Below are 17,204 nucleotides of genomic sequence, written 5' to 3' on the forward strand. Positions count from 1 at the left end.
ATTGTCATGCCAGTTTTTCCTCGCCCACAGTTTTGTACGAGTTTATAGCGTTATTGAGCCTCCTTTTAAAACGTAATGCGTTAAAGAAATTAGAAAATTGGTTGAAAAGAAATTAAACTAGGTACATTGACAAGTGTAGACGATGAAGATGCACAGGAAGTGTGTGCAAACAGAACCAGCACAGCTTTATTCTTGTTCTTTGCACCTCTGATTATTCCCAGGAAAAGTTGACATTCTATCAAATGCAAATAACTACCTTATTCTGAAGAAGCATACAGAGTGACTCAGCTGCCATATTTGTCATCATGACCAATGATATTTTGTTTCTTCTTAAGTTTGCATCATGTGGGAGTTAAGTGACAGATAAAAGTCAAAAGTATTCACTTTAAGTAACATTCTTTTGGCTGTGCTTTACCTGCTGTGTTGCTGTGTGGTTCTGCTCTTCCAGACTGAACTCCAAGCACAAGACAGAAGGACAAAAGGCGTCCGGCACCTCGCTGTCCCCGGGCACCAACACCCCCGCCGCGTGGCACAACGGGGACCACACCCAGCGGAGCCGCAACGGCAAGGCCGGCAGACTCAACCACGGCGAGGGCGAGAAAGGGCACGATGTATGTAATCTCCTCTATTTTGCTCCCACAACCCCCCACCCTCCCCCTCACCCACTACAAAACGGTATCTGCCACAGTCTCTACAAATGAGTTTTATCCTGCTCCTCTTGTGTTGGTTGACATTGAATTCTCATCTTGTTTGATATTGAAAGATTTTTTTTGTTCATTCTGCTATCAGTTATTCCTAGGCCAGTTTATATTATGAATATTATTATTTCTGACGTGTAAAAGACACTCCTGTCCTGTGTAAAACCTGCCGCTCCTGCTGCTTTGTTTCTGGCTCTCTTTGACTCCTCTGCCATCTTGTTTTTTTAGTTTGTTCTTGTTGTTTGCCGGTAACAGAGGGAGCAAAGACAAGAGAGGTTATAGTGTTTCTGTTCCAAACACATCCTCTGAGTCGAAGCACAACATTGGCATACCGGGACTCGGATGGAAATATGAGCCGCACTGGCACACAATGTTTCCAAATGAATGAGCAAAAAAATGTGTTGTGTCTTCAGAGCGAGTTCCCGCTAAGGCATAGGACAAATAAAAAAAAAAGTTGAGCCAGGGATAGGTATGACTACTTCAGACATTTGCTTCCCCCCCCCCCCCCAAAGGTCCATGACCATGAAGAAATATCAAAGTGTCTTTCCGGAATGAGATTTGATTTTAACCACAGATAAAGTCATAATTAAGTTGCGAGAGTCACAATAAGACGTCTGATGGTGCTTTAAAGTGATAACAATCTGCCATTTCTCCTTGAACTGACAAATCCAATTACTAATGGAGTCTTGATCCAAGCATGCAAAATTATTTGTAACAAGGTGCAGCTCTCCGTCCCAGGTATCAGTTTGTGCTCGGCTGTATGGAAGATTTAAAATGCCTCAGTAAAAACAAATCAAACAAAGAAATCAATGGAAATACAATACACATCGTGACATATGGTTTTATGCATAATTAAGTGAAAATCATATGTGAAAAGACTTTTTGTCTTTTAATAACTGAATTGTTTTTCACGTTGACATGAATTTTCCATGCCACATTGAAGTCACAGTGAAATGGAAGTTGGATTTTATAGCTTCTGTAGTGTGATTTATTTCCACAGGAAACGTAATATGTGGGCAGGGTTTAGCTACAAGAGGGATTTAAATCAAATCCTACAGAGAGAAGGATGAGCGTTAAATTAATCAATTTACCTCAACTTCATTTGTTGGGAAAAAAAATGATCGGCAGCTGAAATCCAAACACACACACACACCTCCTACTACAATATCGCTCTACAGGTTAGCTACTCACAAGCTAACGGTCAAGTGCGGTTTTATATTTGCCCCAAACCGTATTTGATTAAATACATTTCTGTACGAGTTCAAGAACAGTCATCAAAATATTTTACAGAAAGAGAAAAGAGGGATTTTAATGTCAAAATATTTCTAAAAAAATATTTTTCATTTTACTGTGTCGTTAAAATCAAATCACGACACAGAAAACAAAGTGAAGAGGTGCATTGCATTTCCTTGTTGTCCAGCAGAGAGCAGCATAAACCTGCTAAATAGATAACAAAGTATATCCCTTTCTTTCTTTGTTTGATTTGTTGTTATGTAGGCATTTTATATCTTCCATACAGGGAGACGCATCTTAAAACTATGTTGTGCAAATGAATCCAAATTATGACCCAGGGTGGACCCTCTGAGTAATAAAGGGTTTACGACTCTGTTCATAAGATAAACTGCACCACGTACTCTCCATAATAGCCTCCTAAAGTGTTATAAATCATATAAATACTCCCCTCTACCTGTTCAATTTGGAACTGCTCCTTGTTTGTTTTAAAGGCATTTTAAATCTTCCATAGAGGCGAGCCGCATCCTAAAACTATGTTGTGCAAATGAATGCAAATTATGACCCATGGTGGACCCTCTGAGTAATAAAGGGTTTACAGCTCCGTTCTTAAAATAAACTGCACCACATACTGTCCATAATAGGCTCCTAAAGCGTAATAAATCATATATATACTCCCCTCTACCTGTTCAGTTTAGAAAATAAAAATCTTTTAGTCTCTGATTACCTAAAAGGCACTGAGATTTAAATCACTTTCTGCTATAATGGAGACAACCTTGCTACTCCGTACTGTAAATGGATCATCAGAGCTGCAGTAGGCTGACAGCCGATTATGTTGAAATAAAACATTTAGACTGAAGGGATCGCTTGTAAAATCATCTTTCTCTGTTGAATAAGCATCTAAATGGGCAGAAAACCCGCAGATGTCTTCTATTTTCCACTCCAGCTTGCATGTGTGAGGTCTTATCTGGTCTCTTTCTCTCTTTCTCTCTGCTTATTTCATTCATTACTGTTTCTTTATTTTGTCCTTATCTATTTAAGTGGTATTTACCCATGAATAAATGCCCAAATCTCTCTGTCTCGTTTATATAAAAAGCACTCAAATGCTTTGGAACCGGACCAAGTAGGTTAACTGGGTATGTGTATTAGTTTCTTCTTGTCAATACAGTTGTCTTTCTTCTCAAGCACATGCTCTGCTCAGTGATAGATCCTCTTCTCCTCCAGGCGTCCGACAGCTCCTGCCAAAACCACCAGGAGTTAAACACACGCTCCTCTCTACTGCTTTACTTTACCATGTCGATGTGCATGTTGCCCCTAGGTGGCATTGTTTGTTTCTACTCTTATCTGCTCAGGCCAGTGGAGAATGGCATGGGAGGTCTGTCTGATCATGTACTTTTGAGCCATTCAGTTGGGATGTAGTGAAACGGGAGCATTTAATTGGCTCCCATTTTTTTTAAAGCAGCATCTTCGTAGCATAAGGTGATGTTGCCATTCTTAATCTCCACCAAAAGCTAACTTTCGTGATAATCCCCAAACTGAAATCTCTGCACAGGAGGATGGTTTATGTGTGACAGATCCTGGATTTTACTGATTTTTACTGCAGCAGTTGTGTGGTTTAGCAAATGTTCTGTATAGCAGCTCTGGTTGTCTATCTATCATCTCAGTTTGTGTTCCTGTAGTCGTCCTCTAGCCCCGTTTGGAACTGTCTCATGCACCGCGTGGGGGGACGATCCCGGATGCTTCCCATAGAGAAGCTTTGAGAAACGGCTGAGCACGGCTCTTTATCAGAGGCGGAGAAGTTAAGCAGACATGTCTTTGCCAAACCAACAAGTCGGTCCTTCTCCTTGAAGCCTTCGCTCTTGAAAATATTTCCATTATAAATCTTACCTTTGTGCAGCTTATAACAAGTTTGTTTTTGAATGTTGAATGGGCTCCTTGCTGCTCCTTGTGGCCAATGGGAGGAAAACTCTGAGCTCCTCACCCTATCTCTAAGGAAGCTCATTTTGGCCGCTTGCATCCGCAATCTCATTCTTTCGGTCGCTACCCAAAGCTCATGACCATAGGTGAGGGTTGATACGTAGATGGACTGATAAATCGAGAGCTTTGCCTTCCGGTAAAGTTATCTGTCCATCTCCCGCTCCATTTTACCCTCGCTTGTGAACAAGACCCCGAGGTACTTGAACTCCCTCGCTTGGGGCAGTGACTCACTCCTAACCCGGAGGGAGCAGTCCACTGTTTTCCGGCAGAGCACCCTGGCCTCAGACTCTCATCCCGACCGCTTCACACTCGGCTGCAAACCGCCCCAGTGCATATACCGGGGACATTATATCTATTATGAATATTCATGCAGACATAACCTCTCGTTAATCAGCTTTTGAAAAGCACAATGAAGAGTCTCTTCAGTATAAGTTACTTTTCAATTTCTGTATTACAACTTTCTTTTCTAATTCGAGCGGCTCTGTTCACATTGTCTGCCTGATAGAGCATATACAAGAAATATCAATTAATGAAGAGGGCACAGCTCGGTGCCGTTGCGGCCGTGGCTCAGTGGTAGAGCGGGTTACCCTACAATCGAAAGATTGGCGGTTCGATCCAGTCACATGTCGATGTGTCCTTGAGCAAGATACTTAACCCCAAATTAATGGTTATAATGGTTTCGTCTTGGTGCACTGAAATAAGTCAAAGAAGACGAGGGCACTGCACAAAGATGAGATTGATCTTTAATCGATGGCGTATTCTAATACTATGTTTTGAGGACTATCTGGCTAGTTTGGTAAAACATGTGCTTAACTTCCCCACCTCTGATACAGAGCGACGCTCAGCCGCTTCCCCCAAGCTCTTCAAGGTGAAGCATCCGGGACTGTCTCCTCCTACTCAGCGAATGAGACGGTCCCAAACTGGGCCAGTCGTCCTCTTGCTCATTGTTAATGGATGTCTTCAAACACTTCAAACACAAGTACATGGACTCTTTGAAAATAACTAGGACAACTCACACATGTCTTAACATGATTGTTATTTTAAAGGGACCCAAGCCATTTTTGAATGTAAGCTCCCCTGTTGACGCTAAACAGCAGATTTGACAAAGCTCCTTAAGCTCTCTCTCTCTCTCTCCATACCTGCGTTTATAGTGATAAATGAATAAAAAAGATTGCCTGGAAGAAAGTTGGGCTGACGTCCAAAAGTAGAGAAGTGCTGCTACTGACGAAGACCCAGGCTAAAATGTGACTGGGGTCCCTTTCAAATGTGCTGACTCTCTAGTTGTCCATCTTAGCAGTGACTGCCCCTCCAACACTCTTCTACCTCCCCTTCTTCCTCATCCTCCTCCTCCTCCTCCTCTCCTACCTGTTCATCTGTGTCATGTGTGACTCACGTCTCACTCTTGTTGTCCTGGCATTTTACTTCCCACATATCTTTCACATCTGCCAGCTCTGCATGTCCTCCCTCCTCCTCCTCCTCCTCCTCCTCCTCCCTTCCTCCTAGCTACTCTACTCTACATGGATGTCCACTAATATGACAATTAACTCTATCCGCTTACCTCTATCCCCCCCTAACCCCCTCCCCCGTTTTGATACAAATATGGCTGCATTTGTACAAGCGAAAAAGACAAAGCAAATCATGTAGTTTATAGATTCATCCTTTGTTTCTAATTTTAGTTTGATTTGAATTCCATCTGGATTTTTATTTTTATTTTCTCCCCTCTATTTTCTTTGTACTTTTTGGTTTGTTTATTTCTCCTTAGTCTCTGGACACAGTATGTAGCTTTGATACTAAAAGAGGTCATTGTCTTTTTCCCATTTCGCTGCGGAGAACATTCCTTTCTCCTTTTTTCTTTTTTTCTTTCTTTCCTTTTTTTTGTTGATATTGCATACGTGTCACTGATTGAAATGGAAGGTAGGTAATGCTTTGCCTACGCACGTGATCTTTATGCAGATGAGAATGTGACAAGCACCCTAGCCTGAGTGACGTCAATGTTTCTCTCTCTCTCTCTCTCTCTCTCTCTCTCTCTCTTTCTGTTATTTACCAATGGTCTCTAACCAAATTGATTTTACTTCATCAATTATGATTGGATTTACGTAGAGCTCTGGTTTTTCTCTTTCCTCCTTAACTTCATTCTGAAGTCCAATATCCCGCTCTATCTTCCAGGTCCATTTCTTTCTCCAGTTTTCTTTTCTTTCTGTTTTGGTAGAATGCATTCCTGTTTGTCCAGCATCTCTCTGTTTGTTGGTGAATTAGTACATTCGTCTTATGATTTTCACCATATTGATTTCCATGACTGTTTCTAACAACTGTCATAAGCACCAGTGGTTGTGTGTCTTCTTATTATACCGCTTAGTTGTCTTCTCTCTCTCGTATAGAACGGCTCTTCTTTTTTGCAAGGACCAGTCGGTGCTTTTGTTGTATCGTAGATTACGAAGCAGTTCAGACAGCACATTGTAATGCATGCGCAAGAGCCGGCTGTGTTTGGTTTCATACAGAACGCCTTTGGGAGATTTACACTCTTTTTATATGACCTGCTTACAATGAGCAGTGTATAACTGTGCATCACATGTCTCAGTCCCCAACTCCCACTGAATCACTTATCCAAGCTCTATTTTTGTCAAATGCTTAAAATAGTGGTTTTGAATATATTTTAACTCACCCTCTACCGTACATGATAAGGCTGGAATTACTCATTGCATGTTTTTCTTACTCTGAGCAAATCCCTTGAAAAGACCTAAACCAACAATGTGTTAATTATTGTGACGTATTGTGACTATATTGTGCACTATTAGCAAAGAACATATATTGCCAAGAAGTGAAAGTCAATGGTTCGCTCAATTGCAACGCCAGCGGCCATCAGCCATCAGCAAAGCTACGCTTTCACCATTTTAGACTGAAAGCGACTACCGGATGCAAGAAAAAAGGCCCTCTAAAAAGTGCCGTACAAAAGTAAAACTAAATGATTCTATTCTTTTGTCATATTCTACAGAAATGACCTGTGTTGAACAATAAAATATTATAAACATAGTAAGCATATTTAGTGGCAGCGGCGTTTTGTCTCTTTGCTTCTATACTCTTTGCTATTAGTTCCCACCAAAGATGTAATATTTTTTAAAACGGGGTCACAAATATGTAGTTTTATTATTAATCAAGACTAAGAGTCTACAGCCACAATAGCGGCTCAGTAAGGCTAGACAGTGGTCCTTTGAGCTAAATTCTAACGTCAGCATGCTAAGGGGCTGATCACACCGAGATGCGTCGCCAGCAAAACCATTGTTTTCCTTTGGTACAACGCGCCTGCCATGTGCTCCTCTCTGGCGCCATGTGTCACATTTTTCTATTGGTTTTTAGTCACGCATAATATTCGGTCATAAACCAAAGTATTGAACAAAATAAATTTGACCTGATGCTGGCACTAGACCAGGGGATCACAGGATCGATAGGATTCATCCTCTGGGGAGCATGAATGCCAGTACAAAATGACGAATCATCTAATAGTTGTTTAGTTATTTCAGTCTGGACCAAAAGATGACCAGGCGACTGACTGACAGACATTTCCATTCATAGAGCCGAGCTAGCTGCTCTCAGTAAGGCTCTGTAGTTTCCTTAAACACCTGGGCACTGTAGTTTTTAGCAAATGTTACTCAGACGGGAGTAAATAGTGCATTTGTTGGGGACTATTTTCAGTCGTGGATTAATACACATTTGGTGCTCTAGTTTGTATTTAGACAGTCTATGTGAGTTTATGTTGTCTCAAAAATAAATACAATGCCTATGTTCAATTCATTGTTGATTTTGGTCTTTGCGTGGGATTTATTGACAATAAGAAAAATACAGAATAATACCGTCTCATCTTTGAAGACAGTGGTCATTTTAAAAACTAGCCAGCTTCAAGGTAATTGAGTCTATTCATGACTATAAAAGTAGCTTTGCACTTAAAAACCCCAAAAGATCCCATCATATTGTTAATGTTTTATCAGTTAGATGCAATTTTACAGACTTTTCACTGACCAAATTCTTTTCTGGGGTTCTTACATTAGTCAATTCCCCCCCAAAATAATCTTTTATTGCTATGAGATGTGGTTGAACCCAAGCCAGTCTCAGGACAACACTCACTGTTGTTATGTAGCAACAACTCCCTGGAACTACATTAACAGAAAAGTTGTGTTAACTAACCTATAAGTGCCCCGTATCAAAGCCCATGAGCACAAACATTGATTGTAACCAGTAGAAGCTAAGGTAGTTAGCCTGTAATCGTGTCCACCTGCCCCGTGGTTGATGCTACATGGAGAGACAAATGGTGAAGGAAATACCTTCAACTCTCGCCAGCCAGTTGCTCTCTGATGTTTAGGAAGGTGACTGGGCCCGGAGGATTTACTCTCTGTGTGAGGGATTCCCTGCACATTGTGGTTGTCCTCTTTGCTTTTGAGTTCTTTTCCATTGATTTCCATGCATTGTCTCATGAGTCACTGGCAGGGAAGGGTTTTGTGTCTTTTTCTCTTGCATTTTGTGAATCTAATGATGCACTTATGTTGCCCCACTTTTCCCTTTTCTTCATACCTTACCTACTAAAGGAGGGAATACCACTTTATTGGTAAGTGGATGTTAACCAGAAGGGAGTTAAACAAGAGTAACCATTAAAAAAAAACAAAGAAAATGGGTCGCTGTTCACATCTCAGCAATTGTCTACAGGAAAAAAATATCCAGAAAGAGAAAATTGAGTAGCAGACGATTTGTTTTCTGATTCGATTGATTCAATAATTGTGATCTTTATTTTGTTCCTTCCATTTCTGTGATGTTCCGTCAAGTTGTCTTCTCTTTCTGTTTTGTTTAATTTTTTTTTAACCATTACTAAAAAAAAAAAAAAAAAAAAAGTCCTCTTTTTTCTACTCTATAAAATCTGTAGCTCTGTACTTTCTGCCTTTGCTCTTAAACTTATTTGGTTCACAGTTTTGTTTATTTTTTTCCCTCTCTTCCTCCTCCTCCTAGTTTTTTTGTTTGTTTTTGCGATTATGATTTCTTCAACTCATTATGGGTTTGCATGCCAAGTATTGCATGCGCTGCACCATAGAGGACTATCTATAAGCCATATGGAGAAAACCTAGACCTTTTTTCTTTTAGATGTTTACCTTCTTTTGGCAAGTACACCGTAGCGCTCAATCACCAGCCTGAAAACACTCTAATGCTCTTTTTGTCCTTTTTTCTTTTTTTTTTTCTTTCTTTTTTTTCCTTTGTTGGTCATCATTTTTCTACAGAAGCTCCGTCTGCTGACCGCTAGCTCTGCGAGCATCCAGTCCGCTCTGCTGAGAGAGCACAAGCTCCACGGCGCCCCCGGCAGGAGCCAAATGGGACCGATGTGCGCGCCAGGAGAGGCTGGGAGTGTGGACGGCAGGAACGCGGCTGTAGGGAGCTCTGTCCCCCAGACGTCGGGGAGGAGAGGGAGCCAGAGAGGCCCGAATAAGACCTCCCACTCCCCCGCTCACAGCAGCGACTCGGCCCACTCCCAGCACAACCACACTCACAGAGGGAGGAACTCTCGCCACCAGAGAAAGTAAGCACTAAAGGCATGTTTCCACCACAGGAACTTTTCCCCGGGAACTAGGAACCTTTTGAAAAACTCATTACGGTTTGACCGCAGGGACCAGGGTCTAAATTAAGTTCCAGGGACATTTTACGGGGCCGTTTTACCCCCCAAAAAGGGGTTAGTACTTTCTGAAAGTACCGCAACTTTCAGGGTGGAGTTTGCAGGGATGACCATTTCAGAATAGTAAAACACACACTGTGCTGCAGCTTCCACGTCTTCAACTCGTGTACCGCTTCATTCATAAATAAGGAAGTAGTCTGGCATCGATTTAGGACCACTTAAGGATGAGGTGAGAGCATTTGTCTTTGTTTGATAACATTAAAAGTAAAGATATGTTTCTTTTTCATACTTCAGCAGAATAATTTGACTAATCTTCGCAGGTCTTTAGACCGTGGTAGAAACGCAGACATCAGTCGGCTGAAGGAACCTTTAAGTTCCTTGAAAAGTAGTTCCTGGGACTAAAAGTCCCAGTTTGGTGGAAACCCGGCTTCCATTTGTCTCTCACTGTAGGGCTTCATGTAGCTTACATCTCTCCACTTTTGCTTTGCCAGTGTGAGAGAATTCTCTGACATGTGCTGTATTATCCTGCCCGTTACCCCAGGACAAAAGGTGGCCACTCTTCCAAGCGCCACCACCGCTCCAGTCGGGGTCAGGCGCACCACCGGAGCCAGTCGGCATCCCCGGGACGCCACCCGCACACGTCGGGCAGGAAGAAAGAGGAGTCCCGGAGCAAACCCAACCTCCGACAGCGCAGCAGCTCCTGGAGCAGCAGGCACTCGTCCTCACGCTCCGCCTCCAGAGACCGAGGCCCCAGCAAGGCCAAGTCCCCGCACAACAGACAGAACAACTCCAGGTGAAAGCTCGCTCTCTTCTCTTTCAGCTCCCAAAAGGCAACAACAGCTGTCAGTGTGTCAGTGTGCTGACTTGACTATGACTTGCCCCAAACTGCATGTGATTATCATAAAGTGGGCATGTCTGTAAAGGGGAGACTCGTGGGTACCCATAGAACCCATTTTCATTCACATATCTTGAGGTCAGAGGTCAAGGGACCCCTTATTTAACCTCCTTTGTGACAAGCTAGTATGAAATGGTTGGTAGCAATGGATTCCTTAGTTTTTCAGCTCATAGTTAGACTGTGATCTCGTGTTCTGATTGGTGTTCTGTGTGTCATTCAGAGAGAGGGAGAGCCCCAACCGCTCCGACACCGACAGCCGAGCTCGCCGCCGCTCACGCAGCTACTCGCCTATTCGCAAACGGAGAAGAGATTCCCCCAGCTTCATGGAGGCTCGCAGGATCACCAGGTAACACAGCTGTCCAGCATCATCAACCTCCTCCTGATAGTTTTTAAAGATTTCTATCAGATCATACCTTTATTCACAGCTTATCTACAGTGTGAACACAGAGTAATACGGCTCCAGTGAGGTGGTTCGTTTGTGTGAAATTTCATTTTCAGACCTTTTTACGTCTGGAATTAACAGCACTTTAACATGACACACTTTTGCCGGAGGTAACACTCTGCAGTTAAAACACTTCCCATCATTATACTGCACTGCACTCATGCTGGGCCAAACTTCGCTCTTTTACAGCTGAAATTACAACAATTACAAGCAAAAAGAAATAAAATGAGGGAGTTTCTTCCTGCTCTAACTCACAAGTGAACATTTTAAGAACCACATCCAGGTCCATTAAATCCTTTGTGTAGAGTAGAAATGCAAAACTGCAGGCCCAAGTGGATGAGGGTGTAGGTTTGGTTCGGTTAGAGGTTCTCCAGCCAAACAGAAAATGCAATTTCTTGCTTTTCTACATTTATATCAATCTAGCTAGAAACAAATTATGATGAGATTGGTTATTCGGCTTTCCACAGTAATTATAACAAAACAAAATATTAGAAATGTTAATGTAAATGGCTGTATTGTTAATGCAATAACTCTATAATCATGTTTACCTTCCTTGAGAAAGGACTGTCCTTTACTGCCTCAACGTTCAAAGTCTAACATTGGAGAATATTAGCCAGGCTTGGGGAGTAACGGATTACATGGAACGGCGTAGAAATGTGCATGGAGGTTCATTTAATTTAATCTATCTGTGTACTGCTGCTGCAGCTGCTCCAAGTTAAAATCCAGTCACTAATGTGCCAATGATTCGAGTCCTTGGACGATGACAGCATTTTCACAGCTGGAAGGCAGAAGTTGCACTCTGCTGTGATGTTGTTCCTCTTTTCTCCTTTACAAATTTCAGAATTTTTCTTTTCTCGTCTTTATTTGCATATTTGGTATTGAGGTAATCCAAAAATGGAAAGTAATAGGTAGGTAGGTAATGAGTAATTATATCGGATTACATTTCTAAAGTAACCCTCCCAATCCTGATAATAACTCTACCTAAATACAGATTAAATGATTTATTGTTGGGAAGAGGAACTACTTTGTCCAGCCCTGAATAGTGCCTGCAGGATGTAGTGCTGTTGAACTGTATTGTGTTTTACTAGCAGGTGTTTCTATCCATTTATATCAATGAAGGCTACCGGTACCGATGGATTCTGTATGTTTTTCTAGTTTCATATGCAAGCATCTTCACTTCTAGCTTTAAAAACTGAGCCCGCTATAACCTCCGTAAGATCGATTGCATTAATGCATTAAAGAAATCAGTGGCGTTAAAAAGAATTTGAAAAAACACGTTATTATCGGGTTAACTTTGACAGCTCTAATGATTACAAATCTGTATCGATTTATTGAGCTTGTTTGGTCTCTTTATTTATTGATGTTCTGATTTGTTTGTGTGGTATTTTTTTTATTGTTCCATTAAATATGAATCAATGAATTGCTTGTTAATCTTTTACAAGGCTCCTCCATACTGAGAGTGTATCTTGTATCCCCCTCTGCTCACGAAAATATGTTTGAATTAGAGTTAAATTATCTATAATCTCTTTTCTTTAAACTGTTTTGATAGCTTCTTATTTATCAGTTGATGATGTTTTCCCATAGACACTCCTTTAGGCTTGTTGCACTTGAAATGTAGTGAGTTATTAGAACATAAAGAGAAAACTCCCACATCTCTGTGAAAAGTGTTTCTGTGGTGTAAAAAAGACTCTCTCACCTCTCTGCCCTCTCATACTAGTGTTAATAGACATGGGTGAAATGTGTGTACCTTGTCATCTTTCACTGCGGTCCTAAAGGTCCTGACGCCAAGACGACGGGATGCTGCCGAACTGAGCTGCCGCAGGCTAGTTACCCTGGTAACAGTTGCCGTGCAGCAGGACCCGACTACTCTGACTCCCGAAGCTCGGCCGAACAGCAAACCATCAGAGCTCCCCTGAGTAAACCTGGCCTCCTCCTGTTCTTTTTTTCTGTCCTCTTTCTGCTCCCTCATCTCAGAAACTCACACCAACTCTAAAGCTGCACCCGTCTGCGGTTCTGCACTAATGTAACACACAGGGATGCGGAGATTAAAATGCTATCAAGGTTTATATAAGAGGATATCTCTCTGTTGGGTTTCCCTGGCAGATATAGAAGACAAAAGCTCAGGCTGAGTTATCTACATGCTGCTGAAATGACAAGGTGAAACACACCTTGTAGCAGCAGGGATACCTTGATAGCGTTTATCTCTCCCCGCACTGTTGACTGTTGATTTCTCCGGGTGTCGGCCTCCACTGAGAAGATGAGGTTCTTTTGGGAACTAACAGCTAATTACCTTACAGGAAGCACTTCCAGGGTGGCTATTAACAAGGCAATCTAAGCTTAAGCTTAAACTAACGACATGCATTTCTCTGCTGTGTGTGTGTGAGAGTGTGTTTGAGAGAGAGCGGCTGAACAGCTCAGACTTTTTTATTTCTTTTTTTTAAAGCAGCAGTAGGCAGAATATTTTTTCCATCATTGGGCAAAAATTCCATAATAACATTTCAGCATATTGTAATTCAAGTGTTCTGAGAGAAAACTGGACTTCTGCTCCTCCTCATGGCTCTGTTTTCAGGCTTTAAAACATGTAGCCCGTGACGGGAGACTTTGGCCAATCACAGGTCATTTCAGAGAGAGAGCGTTCCTATTGGCTGTTCATTCAACGGAGGCAGCTGTCAATCACTCGCGTACTCTGATCAAACGGTCAAACTAGGCAGCGCTGATCAAATATGAATTAACATTCCGTTACTGTAATGTCTATTTCTCGCATAAAACGTTTTCAGAATCATCTTGTAGTGTACAGTTTAGCTGTAAAATGAGAACGTTTGTTCCGGCTGGTGGGCGGTGCTTGGTATTTCCTCAACTGATCTCAACATGGCTGCCGGGTCACAAACTTTCTCATTTTACAGCGAGTGATTGACAGCTGATCAGAGACGGCAAGGCACCAGATCAGCTCTGATTGGTGGTTTTCCTCCGGTCTTTGAAATCTTGCAGATGCCATTAGGAGCACCGGAGGACACAGAGGAACATGATTTTTTTTCAGATTACCTGTCTCATACTGTCAGGATATAGTGACCGTTTTATAAAAATAACTTTTTTTATTTAATCATATTTGCTCCAACCTGCCTACTCCAGCTTTAACCCATATCACTGCTCTCTTTCAGATCCTGTACTGATCTGCCACTTCTGTAACCTAACCCTGATTTGTTCTCAACCAACTAAACCTTGTCTTGATACATCATGTGTTTTACATCCATCAGACAACAGCGTGTCCATGACACTAACTCGTCAAACTTGTCTGATGTAACCGTTAACACTCCATCCCCCCCTCGCCCTCTCCTCTCCCCCCAGCGCCAGGAAGCGGCCAATCCCGTACTACCGTCCCAGTCCTTCATCGTCCAGCTACGACAGCAGCCCTTCGCGGTCCAGCCGCAGCCGTAGCCACAGCTACAGCAGCTACAGCCGCAGCCGAAGCCACAGCCGGAGCCACAACCGGAACCACAGCAGGAGCCGGAGCCGGAGCTGGAGCCGGAGCCGCAGCCAGAGTCGGAGCTGGAGCCGCAGCAAGAGTCGCTCCCGCAGCCACCACAGTTACTACAGCCGCAGCAGCTACGACAGCCCCGGCTTCTGAACGCAGCACTGAAGGGAAATACAAAAACAGACAGAGGAGAAGTCCTGTTACATTTACTGTGCTTTGGTTTGACCATGATCTACAACACAGTGCTGTACCGTCCAGGGCCCTAGACCACTATCCCTCTCCAACGCAGAGCCCGTATCAAAGAGGAGAAATGTATTTTGATATAGCACATTACTATGAAATTGGCTGTTCATGTCTTCACGTACAGTAAACAAGGTATTAAAGGGTTACCACACGTCAAAAGTTAAATTTTGGTAGAGCCCAAAGAACAAATCTCGCTGTATGTTAGCACTTTCTTTCTCTTCTTCCACAACGCAACCAAAAATGAAATCATTAAAAACTATATATACTATATAAATATATATATGTATCCTAACAATAGGAGCTGAGTAGAAGACAAAAAGAGGAAACATCACAACGGCTTACTGTTCAGAAAATTAGACTTTGTTTCTCCCTCTCGTCATGTGCTCATCTCCCCAAAGACTTCCATTTCATCGAAGCACAGAGATCAACAGAAGTTAGAACAAGTCGGCGGATGAAATAGGGAGCGGAAAAAAAAGATTTTTTTTAATGATAAAAAATTGTATTGTATAGGTTTGTCTGTATAGATGTAAAGTCTCTTAAGTTCTGGCTTTGTAAACTATGCACTGTATATTCCATCTAGTTTGAGGAGGTTTGTTTAGCATGATGCATCAGGAGAGACTTGCTGCTGGAAGGAGAGTATACCTGGCCCGAATGAAAGGCGCCAGGGTGCATCTGTGCTCCCCACTGGCCTATACGGTATGTCGGCCACCTGCATACGGAGGTGAATGGGACTATTTATCATGTACTTTTACTCTTCCCTGTTTAAATTATGTTGATTCTGCTAATCCTGAGACTGTTGTCGGGCTATTAAATAGGCGTCATCATATAAGCCCCATAGATGTGGGTCAATAGGGGCCTACTACACCCACTAGTAGGTTTTATCATCTATTCACATGATCACCAAAAGAAGGTATAAAAAAAACACGACAGTGACCTCTAGTGAACATAGTAATTATGACAGGAGCAGAGGCGGAAGTCAGGCACTTTGGCAAAGACAGTGTGAAACTCCATCAGGGGTGGATGTTGGTGATGATGGATGGGACACAAAACACAGAGTTTTCCCCCAGGAGACCAGAGTTTGCATCCAGCGTGAAACCAACTAAGTGTAGTTGTTTGTGTTCGTAGTTATTTTAATCCAAAACACTGTTTTTCCCTAAACGTAACTGTTTTTTTGTTGACTAAACCTAAAGAAGTTTTAGTTTTGTTGCCTAAACTTAAAGAAGCCTTCTTGTTTGTGTTCAAAATGTGACGTTTCATTCAGTTTTACAACGTTAGAATACGTTTTTAAGTTTCTCTTTCACTTTTACAACGTAGTAGGTGTGGCAGGCCCCTACTGACCCACATCTATGGTGCTTATAGCGACCGATAATGCCTATTTAATGGCCTGATAACAAATCGGGTGCAGCGTGAGAGAGTGTGAGTGTGAGTGTGTGTACCTCCCCTGCAATGACCAGTGAGGTAATTATTTATGTGTACACCACTGTAGCCTGCACCTAAGGCTGCTGTATGGTACTGTACAGGAAAAACTGTCTGCAAAAAGTCTCCATGCACACATTTGTGTTGACCACAGCTATTTATGAATCTACTGTATTTATTTGTTAATTTATTGGGTTATTTATTATTTAATTTATTGAGCAATTTTTTTAGCTGTAAAGCAGTCGGATCATGCTTTGAAGACGAGATTGCTGCAAACATATTCCCATTTGAAAATGTACTGTATATGTCCATGTTTTACACTGAATCGGTCTCTTATTGTGTGCGAAGGTGAGCGGGGTGAAGATTCATAAAATGCTCTGATTGTAGCCAGTGGAACAGAGCCTTCGCCCACAGTCTACTCCCACGACTGCCATTATGGCACCCCCGGCCTATTGTAGTGGTTCATTTTAATGCGAGCCACTGTGGCTCTGCTCGTATTGAGGATCATCCTCAAATAGCTCCCTGTGAGGAGAGGAGAGTCCATTATTCTACTGTATGTCTCCAGCGACCACATATTCTAATCCCCTGTATAATGGGCCGCAACGTGTTTCTGTCAGAGGTCCCAGGCTCTGTAATGCCTCCTCTGTCTACAGCTTCAGTAGTACGGTAAACAAACTGGTGATACAATCAGGGATCATCACCCTAGAAGTCTTCCTTGCCATTCGTCCGGCCTCTATGTCACCCAACTATGATACTCTGCAAACCTGTTAATTTATTCCAAGTATAGCATTGCCCCTTTGGTTCTACAAATCATTGTTTGTAGTGTACAAGTTATTATACCTGACAATAAACGGAAACAAATGGGGAAATAATTATACTCCAGTGTTGTTCTATTTCTTTCTAACTTCAGGTGCAGTGATGTGATGTGATATGAGGTCATGCAGGCGTTGTTCGTGTATTTCCCTACAGATGGCGCTGATGAGAACCTTCCAGTACTTGCTACTCAACTCATGACAGACAACTTGAAAAGTCAAATGGCCTTGAATGTTCTCCAGCTCTGTCGAAATGACGGGAGGATGTGGTCTATTTTAGGGACTGCAGATATCAACACCATACACTTCTACTATGATGAACCACCCCATGAAGAAGAAGACAGATACGTCACTTCCTCCAACCCTTCCGTC

The 17,204-nt window shown here is 42.3% G+C and overlaps 1 protein-coding gene across 2 annotated transcripts in view; it reads left to right on the plus strand.

Annotated features, from left to right (window-relative positions):
- The window catches only part of srrm3 (serine/arginine repetitive matrix 3), a 96,669-nt gene extending 79,783 nt beyond the window's left edge, over positions 1–16,886 (plus strand). For both annotated transcript variants that reach the window (XM_074612078.1, XM_074612079.1), the window contains 5 exons: positions 449–611; positions 9,164–9,459; positions 10,094–10,345; positions 10,668–10,793; positions 14,235–16,886. In XM_074612078.1, coding sequence (XP_074468179.1) covers positions 449–611; positions 9,164–9,459; positions 10,094–10,345; positions 10,668–10,793; positions 14,235–14,514 — 1,117 coding nt within the window. In that variant the 3' untranslated portion in view covers positions 14,515–16,886. The remainder of the gene's footprint in view (positions 1–448; positions 612–9,163; positions 9,460–10,093; positions 10,346–10,667; positions 10,794–14,234) is intronic.
- The last annotated feature ends 318 nt before the right edge of the window (positions 16,887–17,204 follow it).

This window comes from Sebastes fasciatus, chromosome 16, assembly GCF_043250625.1.
Source record: "Sebastes fasciatus isolate fSebFas1 chromosome 16, fSebFas1.pri, whole genome shotgun sequence".
Taxonomy (NCBI): Eukaryota; Metazoa; Chordata; class Actinopteri; order Perciformes; family Sebastidae; genus Sebastes; species Sebastes fasciatus.